General features: G+C 39.9%; 1 protein-coding gene across 1 annotated transcript in view; it reads left to right on the top strand.

The window, feature by feature from the left end:
• The window catches only part of LOC116893691 (ADAMTS-like protein 1), a 179,309-nt gene that overhangs the window by 13,920 nt on the left and 144,206 nt on the right, over positions 1–21,183 (top strand). Inside the window, exon 3 of the mRNA XM_032895441.1 lies at positions 11,461–11,506. Coding sequence (XP_032751332.1) covers positions 11,461–11,506 — 46 coding nt within the window. The remainder of the gene's footprint in view (positions 1–11,460; positions 11,507–21,183) is intronic.

Raw genomic sequence — 21,183 nt, 5'->3', positions numbered from 1 at the left:
GGATAGAGGAGTTGGTAAATTAGTGAAACTCACTAATTTGTATAACGGGTATAAGTTAAATTTTGTTAGAAAGTATTCTCCATTATCACCATATGTATCTTTTTCATTTTGGAAAATATTCTATCAAGAATGAAATGATACCCACAGTAGCTTTGATTATTTTTTCTATATGTGTCGAGTATGCATGCATGTTTGTGTGTGTGTATGTCGAGTATGCATGCATGTTTGTGTGTGTGTATGCAGATAGGTGGTGGTGGGGATTACGTGTGTATATGAAGGTCCAAGGTTGATGTTGGGAGTCTTCCTCAATCATGAATTTATTGAGGCTAGGTCTTTCAGTTGAGCCCAAGCTCACTAACCTGACTAGTCTAGCTATTCAGCTGCTCTGAAAATCTCCTGTTTCTGCCTTCCAAGTGCTGGCATTACAGGCAGACTACCCATGCCCAATGGCATGTATGTAGGTTTTGGGGATCCAAATTCCAATCCTCATGTCTGCTGCTCTTCTGGCAGATGCTTTAACCACTGAGCCAGCTCCTCGGCACCAGGTAGCTTTGATGACAAGGTACATGACAATGAGAATGTTTCACGTCTTTCCATATGTCTTTTGGACATTTTATGTTTTCTTTTGAGAAATATCTATTCAAAAAATGCGCTTTTAATCAGGTTGCTTTTTGCTGCTGAATCGAGGGACATCATACATGTTTTGGGTACTAATCACTCATTAGATGTGGTTTACAAATGATGCTGCCTGCTCTCCTTGCCTTTGGTGTATGCTGTGAAGAATTTCTAGTGGTAGCACCATTTGTCTGTTCCTCACTCCAGTTCTCTATGGTTTGGGTGCAATTCCAAGAAATGGTTCCTAAAAACTGATTTATATAGTTTTCCCTCTGTATTATCTTGGTGGGGGCTTATAATCCCAGGTATCATGTACAAGTCTTTAACATACTTTCAGATTTATTATTACATATGGTGTAAGATGATTCCAATTTTATTCTTTAGTATGAGTATGTGAATATCATTTCATATACTCGTACTAAAGCCATTTGATGAAGAGTCCATCCTTTTCCCATTGTATATTTTTAGTACCCTTGTTAAAGAGCAGGCAGCCCTAAATATATAAGCTTAGTTCTTGATGACCTGTTGCTTTGGACTGGTCTACAAGGCTTTACACTAGTGTCATACTGTTTTAATTACTTCAGTTTTAAACCTGGGACCCAGGAAGTGTGACACCTTCAGCTTTGTTATTTCTCAGCATTGTTTTCACTTTCAGATTCTTTTCTGTTCCAAATGGACTTCAGACTTATTTTTATTACTCTTTATGTAAAACAAAATGATGCTTAAAGCTTGAGAGGGGTTGAATTGAACCTATTAAGTGGTTTTTCTCATCTTCGCAGTAGCAGGTCTCCTTCCATATGAATGTTCTTGGGCTTCTTTTTTTCATCTTTAATTCATTTCATCAGTGTTTTATTCCTTTTAAATCTCTCACCAAATTAATTATCTTATTTTTGCATTCTATTGTAAATATGACCTTTGGCCTTTCTACATAGTCTATTGCCTTTGTATAATATCACAATCGACTTCATATTTGGTTTGTTTCTTGTAACTTTGCTGAAATTTCAAATTAGTTGTAAAATATTTTTGTGGCATTCTTTAGGGTATTTTACATCAAAGATCATGCTACACCCAAAGGCTATTTTTTTCCTCCATTCTGATTTGGGTACTTTTTATTTCTTTTCTGGCCCCTTTGTTCTGCTAAGACTCTTGGACAATTTGAATAGAAATGGGGTTGAATCTTGATTCCTGATTCTAAAGGAAATGTCAGAATGTGATTTTAACTTTTGGAAAGTAGGTTATTTTATCTTGAGGTAATTTCCTCATCTTCCTAGCTTTTTTGGGAGATTTGTCAGGAAAGACACTGAATTTTTCCAAATGGTGTTTCTGTAAATTGATATGACATGTGTGGTTTATCTCTTCTTTTGTTATGGAAGTAGTTTTTACTCTTAGCTGGACTTTAAAATGACATAGAAAACTTTGGAAACTGCAAACTTTAAGCATCAAAGAGACCAATTAAATAAAAAAATTATGGGGATCAGGATTTTTTAAAAAGCTCTTTAAGTAATTTTGATGTGTATCTAGGTTAAAACTCTGTAGCTGCTTAATAAAAACATGAATTTTCTATCTTTAAAATAAGATAATGAAGAAAAGAAGGAATGCTCTTGGAATGACACTGTCCACCATGTAGCAGGGGCATGGATCAAGATATGAATGTGGTGAATGTCTTGGATCACTGTGAACCCCATGGATAACTTTTCTGAGTAGTTTTATAGTCAAGGTCAGCTGTGCCCAAGTGGTAAATGTACAAGGTGATATTGGAGACATTATTTCAGCACATTAATTAAGCTTACCCTACGGTCCATTGGGCCTCTAGGTCATCGGTCATGGTACTCCTTATTTACTCCTTAGTACTCACAAGGGGGATCAGGAATTCAAGATAATACTTTGCTGCACAGCTAACTCAAGACTAGCCTAGATTACATGAGCCCCTGTCTTAAAACAGAAAAACACCAAAAAAGCTTCCAAAGTTGTTGGTGATTGATTGGATCAGTGTCTCAGGGGTTGTATGGTTTTTATAAACCATCTAAGAAAAGTCTCTCCAAAATATATCATTTAACTTCTTAGGGAAGATAAAGAAGGTAAACCCTCCTACTTATACTTTAATGGACTCTCACCAATTTAATTGCTTGCATTAGAGTACAGAAAGCCACACTGTCCACATCCCAGCATGGATAGAGGAGGGGCACACAAGATACCACCCCTAGTTGAAGAGATATTGTGAGAAAGCAAATCAGTTTTCTTGAGGAATAAGCTCCGATAGGTTGTCTGTGCCCAAGTAGTCAGCCCTGTACCATATACACCAGATATAGCAATACTAATTGAACTCAGTAGGATATATACAGTATATATCGCAATAATAGTTAAAGAGGAATCAAGCATAAATTTAAGAGGATTTAGGGAACATTGGAGGAGTTGAGGACATGGAGGATAGATAGCATGAAAATACATTGTAGTCATGTATTAAATCCTCAAAAGAAACATTTTTTAAAAATAGAAGAGCTACATAATGGAATTCCATAGTTTTAGTCACTGAGACAAATGACAGGTAGGTGGCTAGGTAGAAGATGAATAGGGGAGGGCTTGGATATTAAAAGAAAAATAGAAATATCAGAATAAATTATACTAGGTGATAAGTGCTTTACCTAGGAACAGGAAAGATAACTAGAACCATGGGTGACAGTAGATCCACTCACGGTCATCACACTGTTTGCTGTTTCCTTGCTACAAATCAAGTCTCCAATTGCAGCTGGGTTGAGCTCTCAATTTTGGTGAAGCCTAGAAAAGGTGAGAAGACGCCTATGCTGTGGGTGTCAGAGTTCCCAAGCGTGGGCGTTCATCCTGCTTTGTGAAAGATCTTGTAAATGAACTAGGACTTCAAATCTTGGTTCCTCTGTTTTCTCCCTGTGTGACACTAGACAGGGTTGAACGTGCTCACTGAAGTCAAGCACTCCCTGCCTAGAAGAGTGTGTTGAAAGAATGTCAAAGAGGCCCTTCATCTTTAAGAATCAGAATGTGTGACTTTCATTCCAGATGTATAGTTACAGCCTTTTTTGTTGCTAGGTAGAGAAAGGGACACAAACTCAGTTGTTCTTAATATAACAGCTAGGACCTGGTGCATGCTGGGAAAGTGCTCTAGTAGTGAGCTGCATTCACCATCCCAGTAGAAAATGATTGAAGGGAAACTGTTGTGATTGTTCAGGACCCCACTTTATAGTAAACATCTGGGGAACATGTAAAGAAAGCCTAGGGAACTTTTTCTCTGGCCAAGATAATTAATAAATTCTCAGCACAAGTATTGTATCTTGTGAGTCTATCAGGGAGAGGACTAGCTTGTCATAATAAACATTTTCCTCATGGGGAGGATGGACACCTTGGACGTGTGTTGCCTAAACACATTGTCTCTTTTGGCTACCAAGCAGAGATAAGAACATCTGTAAACCTTAGGGCATGTGAATGCATCTTGAAGACATAGGGTAAACATCCATGCTACAGGTGGATGACAAGCCAAAGGCAGCACTCCACCCCCACCCTCCCCTCCCTCAACACCATCTCTCAAAGGCAAGGAATGCATTGGGTGAGGAAGCCATCCAGATGTTCTGGTGTCAAGACAGGCAGCCACAGAGGAGAATGAAAGGTGCTATCCTTGGGTAACCACTTAGTTCATTTTGAACTTTTATCTCTAGCTGTTGTGGAAAGATTTTTTTTTTTATTAACTTGAGTATTTCTTATTTACATTTCGAGTGTTATTCCCTTTCCCAGTTTCCGGGCCAACATCCCCCTAACCCCTCCCCCTCCCCTTCTTATGGGTGTTCCCCTCCCCCCCCCCCCCCCTTCCCCCCCTCCCCCCCACCAATCCCCTTCACTCGGGGTTCAGTCTTTGCAGGACCCAGGGCTTCCCCTTCCACTGGTGCTCTTACTAGGATATTCATTGCTACCTATGAGGTCAGAATCCAGGGTCAGTCCATGTATAGTCTTCAGGTAGTGGCTTAGTCCCCGGAAGCTCTGGTTGCTTGGCATTGTTGTACATATGGGGTCTCGAGCTCCTTCAAGCTTTCCAGTTCTTTCTCTGATTGTTGTGGAAAGATTTTAAACAAGATCTGGGAGTTAAAAAATTAGGACAAATGTGATGTTGAAAGTTCTGCCTGGCTTGAAATTATCTTTATGGCATTTCCTTCTACCTATTCCTTCCTTCTCCCTTTAGCCAATAGTTCTTCCTCCCTTCCCTCCTTCCCTCCTTCCCTCCTTCCTCCTTACTCCCTCCCTCTATTCCTCTCTTCCTTCCTCCTTCCCTTCCTCTTCCTTCTCTCCTTCCTCCTTCTCTCCTCTTCCTTCTCTCCATTCCTCCTTCCCTCCTTTCCTCACTCCCTCCCTCCTTCCTTTGCTGATTTCAAGAAATGCTTATAGAATGTTAAGAGTATACCAGGCATCTTGCTTAGCACTGTGGCTCGCTCCTAAAGCAAGCACATAGATCACCAAGAGACAATAGGGTTTTCTAAAGCTGAGCAACCACCTGGGCAGCTACAGAGCCATTTTCTGGTGCTATGAAATTATGGTCACTAGGCCTCCTGTCGTGATGTGAGGTCCAGGACACCTACAGTTCCCTCCCTACCATGGTCTCTAATCAGATTCCTCAATGTTACTTAAAGCCATCTCCAGCTGTAGCCCTCAACATTGGGCTATGTTTGTTACCACCTCCACAGAGTCTGGACTTGTTATAGTTCCTTTTATGACAGCATCCACTCTAGAATATTGGTGCTGTGGTCTATGATTTTATCATGTCTGAACTTGTACATAATAGATACTCAGCAATATTGGATGCAGTTACCAAGCTGCATAGAAGGGCATAGACATTTGGAATGTGGGGGCAGGGGAGGGAGGGCTTGTTCTTCAATTTTCCTCTCTGGTTACATTCTTGAGACCCTTCACAGAGCATGGCACCTAAGGCATCTCTACTAAGGTTATTTCTCTGCTCCTTTTCAAACTCCTGTAGTTAATATCTAAACTGTCCCTTTCATCATTTCTGCAGTCTAGTGTTGTATGTAATATTCTAATTAATGTCTATTTGCTTCAGCTAATTAATAACTTTGCTGAGAGTCAAGGGACTTCATCATTTTTGTATCTTCCATAATGTCTTCCTTCCTGCTGGCTTATAGCCAGTGTTCAGTAAAGGAGTTAAATGACTATAAACCAGGAAGCATTATACAAAAGCTTGTTAACCAGGGAGCACTATCTAAGGACTCATTATCACTGTAGGAGTGTTCACTGTATTTGGTTTCCTTCGATGATCTCAGCAGTGCACACCGAGCAGTGCTGGGCTTTGCTCAGGGTGGACATCATCCTCATGGTTTACCATGCTAGGTCTTGCTGTGTTGCTCTTCTCTTCTCTTTCTTTGATCACACATGTGTACTCCTTGCTTTTTCCCCCTGACCCACGTTGGTGAATACTCGCTGGCTTGTTGCAGCACATCTTTGCTTAAAGAGAAGGACATATTTGGAACATCAAGTTAGGGGTCGGGGGTGGGCAACAACTTGGTAGTGATTTTTCTAGTTGTGATTTAGAACATACCAAACACAATAGCAAATGAAACAACTGGAACCTCATGAGACAAACTTGGAACTCCAGTGTAAAGGAGTGTCACGCATCTCAGTTTAGATTTTGCAGGGAGGGCTGCAGCCCCCTAACTGTGCCTCAGGAATCTGCCGACAAATCCAGAAACCTTCCTTAATTGTCTGGGGTTGAAAGAAGATCACACAGCCACAAGCAATTGACTTATATTGCAATTTACAATGCTTTCCCTGAACCTACAGAATCCCCATTTCTATCTGAGATAGCCTCCACATTAATTGTTAATCTCTCTGTCTCTCTCTCTCTCCCCCTCTCTTTCTCCCTCTCCCCTTCCCGTCTTCCTCTCCCTCTCTCCCTCCCTCCATCCGGCTCTGTATACAAAAGTCAGGGTCCCCAAGTTGGCAGTGCAGTTACTGTTCTTATAATGAGAAGTTGTTATAGAGCAGACGTGTTGAAATATAAAACCGAGGTTACAAAAATATGTAACTCTAATGCTTGTAACTCCAGTTCCTAATTTATGCTCCCACCAGCCCCTCAGTCAGTTTAAATTTGCTTTGAGAAGGCAGACTTAAGGTGAAATATATATATATATATATATATATATATATATATATACTTTTTTTTCTTGGCTCATTAGGCTACTTTGAAGCTTATGGCATATTGTGATACCTTGGTGTGACCTAGAACTGTCTGTCCCCAGCCAACTCATCTCCTGAAAGTTGGCATCAGGCAGAATGCGTCCTTGAATTCCTACTAGGGATGTATTGTTTGCTGAATTTGAGTGGCTTTGTTAAATGAATGAAGTTTGACCTCAATGGTGTGGAGCAGAGTTGTGGGGGTCAGGGGAGGGGGGAGGGGAGAGGAGTAGCAACATTAATTGTAGCTACAAAGATTAAGGATACCTTTCACTAAAATTGGGTTTCCATAGGAAGATGTTATCAAATTACATTTACAAATTCTGGAGAATTTTGTAAACCGATTCCTTAATATTTGAAGTAGGTGATTCTAGAAATGCATGGTAGGGAGAGTAAGGCTCATGATCAGGGTTCAGAGCTACATACATTCACTTACTGTTTGTTAAAGGAAATTTAGATCTACTGATATTAATAAAGTACTCACTAGACAGTCACACTTGAATTATTTCCAATTATTTCAAACATAGAATATACTAGATAGATAGTGTAATCATGAGTATGTGAAGAGACTTTGAAAGAGACAGTACTTAATTGGTCCTTGTTGGAACAAGCCCTCCCTGAACATATTTTACTATAAACAAGATTCATTTTGCCTGTTGTTTAGGAAACTACACTACAGATTACTATTAACTCTTTTAAGTATGGAGTAGAGGATAGAGCTTGAAGGGCTGACTCTCTAAAATGCAAACATGAAATGGAGCCTAAGGGAAAGGTTCGACTCTGAGACTACCACATCATAAACATACATGGCCTGTACCTCCTGTATATTTTTACCCTGTGTGGTAAGACCAGATGCCCTCGATGTACATGTGGGCACCAGTGCCAGGCCAAATTTTCAGCATCTACTTTGAACCTAGATTAAGACCGTGGACAGCTGGAGGTAGATTTACAGGCATCTAGAAGTTCCAAAGGCTGTCTCTTCAAAGACTGAGGGGATTGGGGTCTCATGGAGTCTCCTGAAAGGACTTGTTCCCTGTATAGTTCACTTATAGGTTCCCAAAGGTGGTCCTTCTGCAGCTCTCGGGTGGACTAAGCTGGCTAAAATGTGTGAATCAACCCCTGCTAGAGATGCCACTCTCCTGTCTTTTTAATGTCTTCTTGGGTGGCAGAACTGTGATCGTTGAAATTAAGACAATAGCACACACCAGTATCCAGAGGACTCTGAGGGTTTCTTATATGAAGAGAAAAAATCACCCAGCGTCTACACTAATAGCGTTATAAGAGAATTAAAGACTGATTAACTCATAAAGAATAGTTTGTGATTGGGGTATTTTCCATTCTTTGAGAGAGGAGTTTGAGTTTGAGTTAAGTGGCTGGCTAAGCGTGAGGTGCTGAAGTGGATGAGCATGGGACTTTCTAGTCTGTGTAATATATTCCAATGTTTGTATTGATTTGTATCAGCACAGTCCTCTAAGTGTTTCAGTTTGTGCTGGGAGAGCAGGTTGTAAACCCTGCTCCACTTTAACATTTCTCGGAAATTATTTGTATCGAAAGTTCTGTTGGTTTCATCTCCAGGGATGAAATTATACATTGCCTAAATATGAAGGAGCCCACTCAGATGTTGAATAAACTTGAATAAAAAGGAAGGGAAGAAGGTACTTAATTTTCAGGTGAGATGTCGTATCTAGGCAAATGCCTGAGGTGGAGAAATGTATGCTCAACAGTAATTAAATCTTGTGGTGAAAGAGTCACTTTGCTACTTAGGGGGAGAAAGTCTATATTTAAATATAATAATAAATTTGATTGTTTAAAAATGACCTCCTGGGGCTGGGGATTTAGCTCAGTGGTAGAGCGCTTACCTAGGAAGCGCAAGGCCCTGGGTTCGGTCCCCAGCTCCGAAAAAAAGAACCAAAAAAAAAAAAAAAATGACCTCCTCTGCACTGAAATCCTACACATGGTATGTTACTGATGAACACGCTTCTTTGCAAGATGCCCCAGTGTGTGTAGGTTTGCATTATGGGAAGATTTATCAGACTTGAGAGGCAGCACATAGATTGATATGATGCGAGTCATCTCTAACGTTAGTATCCCACACATCCTTCTCACATCTTGTTCCTTTTCTTGTGTTGGTTAGTCAGGCCAGGGTTCCAAATTCCCGGGTCTCTTCTTTGTGTATTAATCTGTAAGCCTGATCAACACTCTTGGCCTCAGTTTCCTCATTTGTGAAGTAAGAATAACACAACTTTGTATTTTGTGAAAAGTTAAAGATAATATGCCAACAAAGGGCCAGAGTGTTTTTATTATAATCTATCATTCACATATTATATCTTTCAATAGTGAGTCATTGTCAAGGCTGAAGATAATGCTCAGTAGTAGAACATTTGCTAGTACATGCAAGATCCTAAGTTCAATTGCCAATAATAATAGTATTAATAATGATAGTAATAATAATAAATGATAATAAACAATAATAATAAACAATTGATTTGCCAAACTTGAACACTGTCACCATATGGAATACTATATTGAATACCATGTTTTTGACAAATTAAATGGACAATCAATTAAATTATAATTTAACATGGAAAAAGAAGTTGTTTTGGAGCATAAGTAATTTATAAATCAATATTAAATGATAGATATTAAGAGTTATCTTTTAGAAGATATAAAAAGCATTTCTTGTTTTTGTTATTTCTTTGTTTGCCTTAATCAAAATTATTTCAAACTGTCTTTAAACTGTACGCTATCACTTCTATTTCCAAAGATTATTCTGGTAAATTCTGCATAGGTAGTTATAGGTTAAAATCTCTAAAAGAAAGCTTATCTAGATTATTCAAGCAGGTGGATTCAAGTTGCTTTCTTTGTCTTGTTTTGTGTGATGCACTGTAATAGCCCCTGTTGTTCAAACAGAGCTTTATGGTGAAGCCATTTGATGTGAGACCAAACTAAAACTCTAAATAAGGGTCAAAGGCTGACCTAAGTTAAAGAAAAAAAAGCAAAATCAAGATTCTGATCTTCAAACTCCTGATTCCAAAGTGTTTCCATTACTACATTTAAGGCATAAAAACAAAAAGATGGAAAAAGACATTATTGCCTCTAAGATTACAGAGTTCAGTTCTTTCAAGTAAAGTTGAGTTTTTCTAATTTAGAGTTCTACGTTTTCTGTTCTAAAGTAACGTGAGGTCCCCCTTGCCTATTCAAGAACGGATCATCATACTTATGCCAACAGAGCCAATACTCTCCCTCTCGAGAGTTATTAGAGTTAGGCCATTCTTGGAAAAACTCTTAGCCAACATGGCATTCGATGAGGGATGCTCCTCATCCGAGCTGAACATTCAGTGTTGCCATCTATTGAGGCAGCAACAGCAGCCTGGCCAAGGGCCAATTTCAAGTTCATTGAGTCTAGAGCACTGCTTGTCTCATTGACCCCCATGCATCTCCACTAAGTCTCCCTTTTCTATGATTCAGATGTCTTCCTTCACTAATTCTAATTTTAATGTATATCAAAGCATATTAACTTGACTGAAGTCAAATCTTTATGCCTAAAACAGCTTGTGTGTAATTGTGTTTTTGGATGCCATTTTTGTTCTCGTTAGCATCTTTAAGACCTAACACAATCACTATTTTTATGCATAATTATATAACCAAGTCGTATTCCATACTTAGCATTGTACAAAGTCATTTCATTCATAGCCTGTAACAGTAGCTCCAAAATGTTTCCTGAATTGAAAGATTGGGAAGCATTAGGAGCATTGCAAAGTCTTATCATACATCTAAGTCCTGAAACCAAGTGGTCTGTGTCAGTATCACGCCACCACCTAGCACTTGTGGGGTTTCAACAACCCTCTGTTAGCATCATCTCATCTGTAAAGTGAATGCGATGATGATACCTTATCACTCCACTAATTCAGGAGAGCTAATGAACATATGACAAATTTAAAATTGTATCTGGAACTCCATGACTGATAACTACTTGCATGATAACTCTCTGAAAATTTCATAACATCATTTTCCTTGCTTTCTGAAAAGTGTGGGTTTGCTTGAAAAGGGTAGAGTACTATTGTTCCCCCATTGTCATCGCTGAATGTTTTAGCAAAAATCAATTATTTTTATTCATGAGAATTTAGTAAAATGGAAACTCCCATGTAGTGTTGGTAGGACTATGTAATAGCACACCCTTTATGGAATGCAATTTGGCAATAATTTGCAAGTGCCTGACCAAAGTTTCTTTATTTTAGTTTGGTAATTCTGCTTCTAGAAATTTATCTGTTTTAAAGATACAGTTGGATAAAACGTGTTCATGGAGATGGTTTGTTATACCCTCATTTATTGAATCCTTTGAAATTACTTGAAATGACAAAGGATGGATGTGGGTATATCAAGTGTATCATTTGATAAAATAGTATATACCTGTCAAAGCAGTGTTTTTAAAGTATACTTAATAGTATCTTCAAAGATATTTAAGTAGGGCCAGAAAAGTCCGTAGGTGAAGATATTTGCCGACAATCCTAATAACCTACTTAGAAGAAAAATGAAAACTTGTTATTCATATTAAGAATAAATTGTGAGAGGAAATTAGTTCAATCTTTGAGACTTTCATAGATAATAATGAAAATTTCTAATTCTTTCTTTTTTGTGACGTAGGAGCTGCGAAGGAAGAAATATTCGATACAGAACATGCAGTAATGTGGTAAGCATGAGCTCCTTTGCTTTGAGATTGTAATATTTCAGCCCTGGGATATGTTAAGAAGTTTTATGGATCTAAGTGGGAAGCCAATCAATTAGTAGTTCACAAACAGTTATTTATTGCATTCTATACTGATTACCCAATCATTTCTAATGCTCCTCCTCCGTATAAACTTTTAATCGCTCAACCAGATTAAAACTAAGTAGACTGTTTCAAAACAAACTGCATTTCTTCCTGCTCTGTCTTTTCACATATAGTTCTCAGGAGAAATGAGGCAGGCAATGATTAAAAAAAAGGGAAAACACTTGGAGTATCATGAAATAAATATTAGTTAATCAGAGTCAGGTTTGCTGAATGCCTTCATCTGTCCAGCAAACATTTAATGCTGGCTACGTGTGAGGCACTGTGCTAGCACAGGGATAAATAACACGCAGTCACTGCTTTCAACATCTGCTACAGAGTCTGGGGTGGGGGGAGAGAGAGAGAGAGAGAGAGAGAGAGAGAGAGAGAGAGAGAGAGAGAGAGAGAGAGAGAGAGAGAGAGAGGAGAGAGAGAGATAAAGTTGTTTGGGATGACAACAGAGGATTTCGAAGGGTATTAAGGAAAAAGTGGAGTGAGATCGAGCCTGGAGGGGTACAACTGGCCCATGCTGTGTGTGAGGAGATGACAGTTACTCCAACGGAGTGAACCCTGTGGGCCTCTTTGGAGGCAGAAGAATTAAAGGGCGTACTGCGCAATCATGTTAGTAATATGTGCCTGCCAACATGCAGGAAAGAGTTGAAAGATAGTTTAAGGTCATATCACTGAAAAGCTTTGAATGTTAGCTTCCAACTTCATGGGCTTAGTAGACACGGGAGCAAAGGGGAGTCTGAATTGCAGATATGGTGCAGTTTCACCATCAGAAAGTAAGTTCTGTCGCAACAGCAGGGTTGCACTGGATCAGAAATATATGGGAAAGACAATGTACGAAGGCTTAGCCCCAGAGGAAATTCATCCTAGAGGAATACAAGCTAAGGGTACTGTGCATGAAGCACCTGAAGTTGGGGGTGTACCCAGAGTAAAAGAAGCAAAGAGCACATTGTGAGAACTTTGTACCCCCTAACCCCTCTGTTCAGGAAGCTCTTCCTCATTGTTTCCTTGATTGGCACCTTCGTGTTTAGATTCAGTTGATATGTCCTTTCCTCAGAGTGGCCTTCTAGACAGTCTTTCCTAATGTGACTGTCCTACGACTCAGCTCCACTCAGTATGTGGACAGGGTCTCACTCTCTATAGCCCTGGCTGGCCTGGAACTGTATATGAGTATTCAGAATGCTAGACGAAGGGTGAGAACAGGTATCAGAAATAAGACAGTTGTGGGGAGGTGGAGGGCAGAAAAATACTCAGTGGTTGTTACAAGCACTGGTTGCCCTTCTAGAGGACCTGAATTGAGTTTCCAGGACCCACAAGGTAGTTCATTACCATCTGACACTCTAATCTCAGGGGATACAATATCCTCTTCTGGTCTCTGCAGGTACTAGACACGAATATACAGATATATGTGCAGGAAAGCATTTATGCACATAAAATAAATTTTTATGTTTTATTTATTTTACATCTTAATCACAGCCCCTTCCTTCCTCTCTTCCCAGTCTCACTCTCACAAATCCATAGTTTATCAGAATAAAAGAAAACTGGGACAGAATAAAGAAGAAACTAATGAAGAAATGGTGTGGATGGGTATGGGCTATTTATATGGCTCTGTTTTGTGCACAGAGGACCATGGGCTGGGCAGTTTATAAACATCACAGGTTTATTTGGGACCTGGTGCTGAAGACTTGGAAATTCAGGAACTGGGTCCCAGCATCTGGCAAGAGCAGTTTGGGACGTCAGGACAAATGGGCTGAGCTGAACTAATCCTTTTTGACAGGAACACAATTCCTCTTAGTACTGTAACAATGGAAATTAAATTTCAATATGGCTTTTAGAGGATTTTCAAATACCAGCATAAGTTTTATAAAATGTATAAAAGAAATATCTCCTTGTAGATTCAAGGGAATCTTGTTTGTTTGTACCAAATATGGGACATCTGAGGGGTCTTACTCATAGGTAGACGCAACTTAGCAAACATGTGTAAGGTTCTGGGTTCAGTTCCCAGCACCACACATACACATAAAAAATGACAAAGCTGAGTTTAAAATGAATGATAAATGGTGATGTGAGGAGGTGAGAATGCCCTGGATGCCATACCATACTTCTTCATAGAGGGGACAGATGACAAATCAAGTCATGTTGACAAATGGAAAGGCAACATACTTCACTCATTGAAGAGAGACACAAATTGAAAATGAGGAAGTGAGTGTAAAGTCCTACATTGGCCAGAGTAGAGATGAGCACTCAGGAGACAAATGGTGGGCAGCAATGGGGGCTGCTCCTACAGAGATGATGATTGACAGACTTGAAGACTTGTAGAAATACTGAGAAATGAGGAAGCACAAACATTGCATTTGACTGAAGGCTACAACAGAGATGACAGAGTAAAACCATTGGATAGTGCTCCATCAGGTTTTAATGCCCAAGGAGAACATACAGGAAACCAGGTGTGACCATGGGGAGCAAGTGTAATTATTCGATGGAAATTTTTGGGTAGCTAGATCCTTGTTTCTACTTAGGATAGATGTCAGATAATATAGTGTCCATCATTATCACTTGTACCTTCCTCCTCACCTACAAATGTCAGTCAATTGTTTGCTGTTTAAAACAAATGGAGACAGATTCTACATTCTTTAAAAGAGATTGATGGCATCTGTTCAATAAATGGTATGAAAAAAGTTGAAAAGATGGATGTTTCACCCTTGTAAAAAGCTAGGTTTGCAACCAAAACCTCTTGAAATGGTATGAAAAGATGTCATGGTGGAAATGTGCATAAGCTTATCGGCTTTATCTAGTCCCCCATTCTTGGTAGTAGTAGCTTAGATAACAGGGTTGGTTTTTGTTTGTTTGTTTAGGTTTTTTTTTTTAAAGTGCTGTGACTCAATTCTCCTTATCTTCCTTCTTGCCTTTTGAGTGTGTAGGCTAGCTGTAATGGCCTAGGCTGTATTCTGTAGGTGAACTGTCAGCATCTTAAGCAGTAGACTATCTGTCCTGTCCTTAAAACACTTTAGAAATTTTCATAACTTCCTTAGTATTGTTTTTAGCAATATCCTGGGCCAATGTAGGCTCACTCTGACCTCAAATCACTTTCAACTTACAGTATTACATGAGCCCAATTTTTACAGCTTGGAGAAATCAAACTGATACTGATTGTTTTATGAGCATGGAGAGTCTTCAAAATAATTGAAGGATTTTTCTTCCTGGATTTTGGCTGTGACAGAAACAACATTGTCATTAAATAAATAAATGAATGAATAAATCTCTGAAGAATGGCTCTTTTCCATACTCACACTCCTATTTTTCAACTTGAGATGTTTAGGAGAATTCAGCTGAGTTTGGCAACCTGAGAGTCCCTCAGCTTAGCTCTCAGGGATACACCTTTTCCCTAGACAGCTTTCTGGGACACTTTTGAACCACTGTGTCTTCAAAAATTCAACTCATGACTATTTTTCTTTGTAGAGCTGTTAAATACTATATTTCTTTAAAACCTAGTTCTCCAAAGCAAGATGAAGAGCAGAAAGCGTTTTCCAATTTTTGTGATTTTTTTTCTGAGAAAAAAAAATCAGCTCCAAGACTTTAAGAAATTTATTGCCAGGACCCAGAGAGCTGGCTCAGCATTTAAGAGCACTTGCTGCTCTTGCAGCAAGGCCCAGTGCCCATGTCAAGTGTCTCAAAAACCTGTACCTCCAGGTCAAGAGGATCTGATGCCCCTATTTGTCCTTGTAGACACCTTACACAGGTGCACATACATATGCACAGATATTCAAGTACCTGTAAGTCAACACAGAAATGAATGATGAAATGTATCAACACAAGCATCAAACTCCTCACAATTTTTCCAGAGTTCTCAGTCTTGGCTCTAACTGCCCAAAGTCTTTTCATGCCTGTGGTGGTTTAAATGATAAATGTTCCTCCTGGCTCAGGTATTTGAAGACTTGGTCAATAGTTGGTGGTACTATTTGGAGAATGTGATAGAACCCTTGAGAGATGTAGCTTCCTGGAAGTAGCATCAGGAGCTGAGTTTGAGAACTTATAGCCCCACCTCACTTCACTCTTGTTACCTGGTGTTTAATGCTAGAGATGAGATCTCTCTGCTACTTGGGCCTTCTGCCACGCATTCTGCTTATGCCATGCTGGATTCCATGACAGACTCATTCCTTAGGAGCTATGAGCCAAAGTAAATGAGTTCTTCTGTAAGGTTTTTCTTAGTTGGAAGCAGCTAGATCGTGCAAGGCACTACCAGGTGCTTATATTTTCATACAAAGTGTCTGGAAAAACTTAAGCAGGGGAGAACAGAATTGAACTTGTAGTTCAATGAGTCGGACTCTGCTTCAGCTCACTCTTGAGAATGGTGGGAGAGTAGAAGACTGGGAGATTTTACAACAGTTTGAGTAAGCATCTGTGATTGCTTGGACTAGCATCACACTGGTGGGAGGGTTTGGAATATATTTTAGAGATGGACTTCTAGCTGTTTTGCCTCATCCTCCATTTAACACAATTCTCTTCTGGGGTCTCCAGCACTGTTGCTCTGGACTATCTTTTTTTTTTCATCTTTATTAACTTGAGTAATTCTTATTTATATTTCAATTGTTATTCTCCTTCCTGGTTTCACGGCCAACATCCCCCTAACTCCTCCCCCTCCCCTTCTGTATGGGTGTTCCCCTCCCCATCCTCCCCCCACTACCACCCTCCCCCCCCCCAAACCTCTGGACTATCTTATGGACAGAATTTTTCTTTAATCAGGAGACAAAGGTGTCAGCTATCATGGCCAGAGAGAACACAGTGAACCTGGCAAGCTTATAACTTCCCCTGAGCTTCTGCTTTGACATCCAAAATAATGTGAAAGTTGAACCAAGAAACCCCATGCATCCTTCCAGCTTAAACTTTGGAGTTCTTGTAAAGCATATGTAAGCTGAACTGGATTTGGATATGAATATAGATCAATAAAGATATCAGTGGTAGCACACAGTCAATAATACCACAGTGGAAGCCTTTATAGCTAGTAATAGAATTGAAGGAAGGAGAGCCAACGTGGAGTGGAGTTCTCAACTTGCAGCAGTTTGACCATTTATTTAACTAGTAGTTCTCATATTTGAGTCTGTGAAAGGTCATAAAATGCACAGGATTGTTAACGGCATGATTCCTGCTTGGTCCATATGACCATTTTTCTTGGGCAGCTCTTACATAGTATAAAGTCACATCATGCTTGCTGCTTTATATCCAAGGCCAAATATAAAACCTTCAGGCATGACAACTCTGATACAGGCCCTCCTTGTTCAGATTTTGAAACCAACTTTTGGAGTTCATATTTGGATGATTAAAAAGTGGCATACTCCTGCAGTCTGGACAGAGGTAGTGAAATCGTCTGTGGGAGTCTATCGGAGTCTGTGCATTGGGTCATTCCATCCAAGGTGCGCCAAGGTGTGGGATATGGTAACATTCTCCCTATCTTGTTGCAGTCCTTTATGGTTTTTGTCATCCTTGTTCTGAAAGGCAGGAGTGATGTGTTGTTACTTGATAGAGTTATGGGTTTGCTTGCTTGTTCTCACTCGCTCCTTCCTGTTTAATCATACATGTCACCAACATCTGTTCACTTTCCGGCTCGGATTCTGCATGACAGATTCTAGGAGCTGCTGCTATCAGGACAAAGGCAGGACACCTATGCTGGAGGAAATAAACGTCTATTATGTCAGGCAAAGTCAAAAACACACACCCTAGTAAAGTGCGATGTGCATTGTCCATGTGGAGGTGGGCAGAGGAAGCTAAAGTATCCCATCAGGATGACATCTGATCGTCTCACCATATATACATGTGGTGCCCAGTACCGCAGGAGGAACCAGGAAACTCAGAACTGCCTTAGGACATCTTCAACATGAAAAGAAAACACAGCACTTCCCAGCACCCACTGAACAATATACAAACCGCAATATACAAACAATATACAAACTCTTCTCTCTACTGTACCTTTACTTTTAATGGAGCACAGGCTTTCTTAACAAGAGTGGCCAGTGCTTGGAGAGTAACAGTGGCACAGTCTGCCTTAATTAGGGTTACTAGTGCTGTGATGAAACACCCTGACGAAAGCAACTTGGAGAGGAAAGGGATTATTTGTTTCAAATTCCCAATATTGTTGTTCATCATCAAAGGAACTCAGGACAGGAACCTAAACAGGGCAAGAACCCAGAGGCAGGATCTGATGCAGAGACCATGAAGGAGTACTGCTTACTAGCTTGCTCAGCATTGCTTGCTCAACCTACTTTCTTATAGATCCAGGCTATCCCACTCTCCCAGGAATATCCCACTCACAATAGGCTGGGGCCTCCCACATCAAACACTAATTAAGAAAATGCTCTTATAGGCTTGATTCCAATCTTCTGGAAACATTTTCTCTCTGTCAGGGTGTCCTCCTCTCAGATGACCCTAGCCTGTGTCAAGTTGACCTAAAACTATCCAGCACACTGCCTGATGTGATTCATGCTTAGAAAAGCTGTATAGTCCCCAACAGACAATTACATCCATTGGTAAGGAAAGAGGAATTAGGGGTGAAACAATACTTTTTTGGAGTTATATGTCTTGCTCTTTCAAATTGCCACTGAATGACTAGGACACCAATACTTAACAAGGTGCTTGGACATACCTACTTATAAATGAAACTAGTGTGCCTTTCTTTTGCCCTATGGGTATCCTTAAAAAAAAATGTAATAGGGCATCAGTAGTCCTATGAACAAAATTTGCATAGATAATGAATGTATGACATCCTCAGTAAAATGCTATTTGAGTGGATCCTTGAAAGTTGAGAGGAAATAGGTTTCGAGCTACAATGAGATCTTGAGAAATGAGATGGGAGTCACTTAACAAATCCAACTGAGGCTTACCATGCTGCAGACACACTGTCTAGGCACTGGATATGCTAATGACAGAGAAAGATGCAGTCCAGACTCTCACAAAGTTCAAAGTCAGCTGGAGAAGGCAGAGAGTAAACATCTACACAAGGACAGAAGACAATTTTACATAATAGAGGCTGTGAAAAAAAGTAAAGCAGGGTGGTGTGGTGCAGAGGGACATGAGGAGGCTGCTGTGCATGGGTGGTCAGGAAGTTCTCTCTGAGGTGACATTGGAGACTAGTTAGTATGTGTGAAGGGCAAGGCATGAAGGGGCCTAGATTGCTTCAGACCCTGGTGTGTGGTTTTATGAGGTGCAGCACAGGGCCTATTGTGGGGAAAGAGGTGAGATATTTATCTGAGCTAAAATCTGGACTCACCCAGCATGTTATTTATAGGGGCATTCCTAGCCGTTCACTCAGGGTGATGGGCTCTGTTGGGAAGAGGAGACTGACAAGAAACTCGCTGCTCTAGCCACCCACTCTGTGTTTCTCCTCCCCAGGCTACAAGCCAGCCCCTCTCTGGCAAAATATATAGAAGGCATGGAGGGATTTCTTAACCTCAAGTACAAAGTCTCTTAAGTGGGAAGGAAATTCTGAGGGAAAGAATGTTGGTTTCTTCCTAATAAATGTTCAAGATCCCCACCTACCAGAGGGGCTTCCAAGGTTACCCTCAGCATCCTGGCTGCTTCTCCTTGTGGCTGATTCACTGCCTCCAGCATGGACGAAAGAAATGTGCTTCTCACAAGACCCATCTTTTCTTCATCCCTTGTCCCAGGCAGTTGAAAATAAGAAATTCTCTTGTGCTGATATCATCTCTGAGATCAGTATAGGATGGCCAGGACTTGTCTTTTTCTGGTAGGTTTAGGGAGCAGTCCTCAACCTGGGGGTCACGATCCCTTTGGGGTTACATATCAGATGTTTGCATTACAATGGGTAACAGTAAATATAATTATAGTTATGAAGTAGCAACAAAATAATTTTATGGTTAGGGGTTATCATAACACAGGGAACTATATTAAAGGTCACAGCATTAGAAAAATTGACAGTCACTGGTTTAGAGGAAATTTGGGATCAAGGTCTCCTTTCCTCTAGATTCTACATGTACGTTGTACTTGGAGAGTCTCTGAGAAGGCTTAGGTATATGGATCAAAGAAGTACTGGGGGAACGTAAAGATCTCATCTTCACTGTTGTATTCCAGAGACACTGAAGTCTGACAGCCACACTGGCTCACTGAAAGAGTGGGGCTTTTCTGAATTGGAGTATTGTCACTACAATTTATATGCTTGAAACAAATGTATTAACTTTCTCTAATCTCCATCTACCATCTGCCAAAATACCTTGTTCAGAAATATGCAAGGAAGAGCATGAATAGAATGTTTGTGGTAGTTTAAAAGTGGAAGTAAATAGAAGAGAATCAGCTAGGTAAACTATGATGCACCAATGCCGGAAAGCTATATGATTATTTTAAAGAATAAGGAAGTGCTATATGCACAAAGCTATAAAGTCCTTTCAGGTTCTCCCTAAGTTTGAAAAGTTAGAATACTGTGTGTGTGTGTGTGTGTGTGTGTGTGTGTGTGTGTGTGTGTGTCTGTAGTTGTAGTATAAAGTATATATATGTTATATTTATATATATATACATATATGTATTATATATATATGGTATAAGTATACAGTAACAGATATAGTGATCTTGCTTTAGGGTTCCCTAAGGTGGACTGAGCATGGGTATGTGATACAACTACAGGCCTTGAAGGATATCTATCAAACTGATGGCAGAGATTATGTAATGTCAGACAAAGAGGGACTGAATGAGGGAAGAGGAGTCACATTTCTCTTTCTTTATAGGGTTTCTGTGTCTTTAGAAAGAAAAATGTACATTTTCTATTGGTAGTATAATTTTAATAAGAAAATATTGAAGATAAAGAGATTTGATGGAAGTATTTTAAGTTACTCAATGAATTTTATATTTGTTCTTGAAACATTAAAAACCATCCCGAACCATGGTCATTTTGAGGAACACTGATGCAATACTGATAATGTGGTAACCGTCTCAACAGTGCTGCTTCTGCACCTCTTCCCACCTGGGGTGACGTCACTTGTATCCTCTCATTTGCATGAAGTCCTAGCAGTCCAGTACGTCAGAATATAAGCATATGAGATCTTTATAGGGACAGTTAAGCTACATAAACATTAGGTTGGGTTCCAATATATGTGACCAGTAAGGAGATTAGGATGAACAAAGACACACATAAACAAAGGGAGAGAGAAAGTACAAAGAGTAGGGTGAAGAAGAGAAGAAAGAGGAACAAGAGGAAGAGAAAGGGAAAGATAAAAAGAGGGAGGGAGGAGGAGGAAGAGAGAGATAGAACACAACCATCCCAAACCTAGAAGAGAGATATCCAAGGTAACCAGGACTTCAGGCACCTTAAACTTGGACTCCCAGTCTCCAGAGTTACATATGAATAAATATCCATAAATATCAAATATTTAGCCCACTTTGCTGCAGCCTACCATTCTTCAAAGTCGTTCCATCTTACAAAATGCTCCAAGTCTAGTTTTTGAGCTTCAGACAGCCTTTCATATAACCCAGGCTCTCCAACTTTCTATGTAACCAAGGAAGACTTTGAATTCTTGATCCTCCTATTTTTATCTCCCGGGTGTTGGGAT

Source organism: Rattus rattus, chromosome 1 (assembly GCF_011064425.1).
Source record: "Rattus rattus isolate New Zealand chromosome 1, Rrattus_CSIRO_v1, whole genome shotgun sequence".
NCBI classification, from domain to species: domain Eukaryota; kingdom Metazoa; phylum Chordata; class Mammalia; order Rodentia; family Muridae; genus Rattus; species Rattus rattus.
This window is presented reverse-complemented; position numbering and strand designations above follow the sequence as displayed.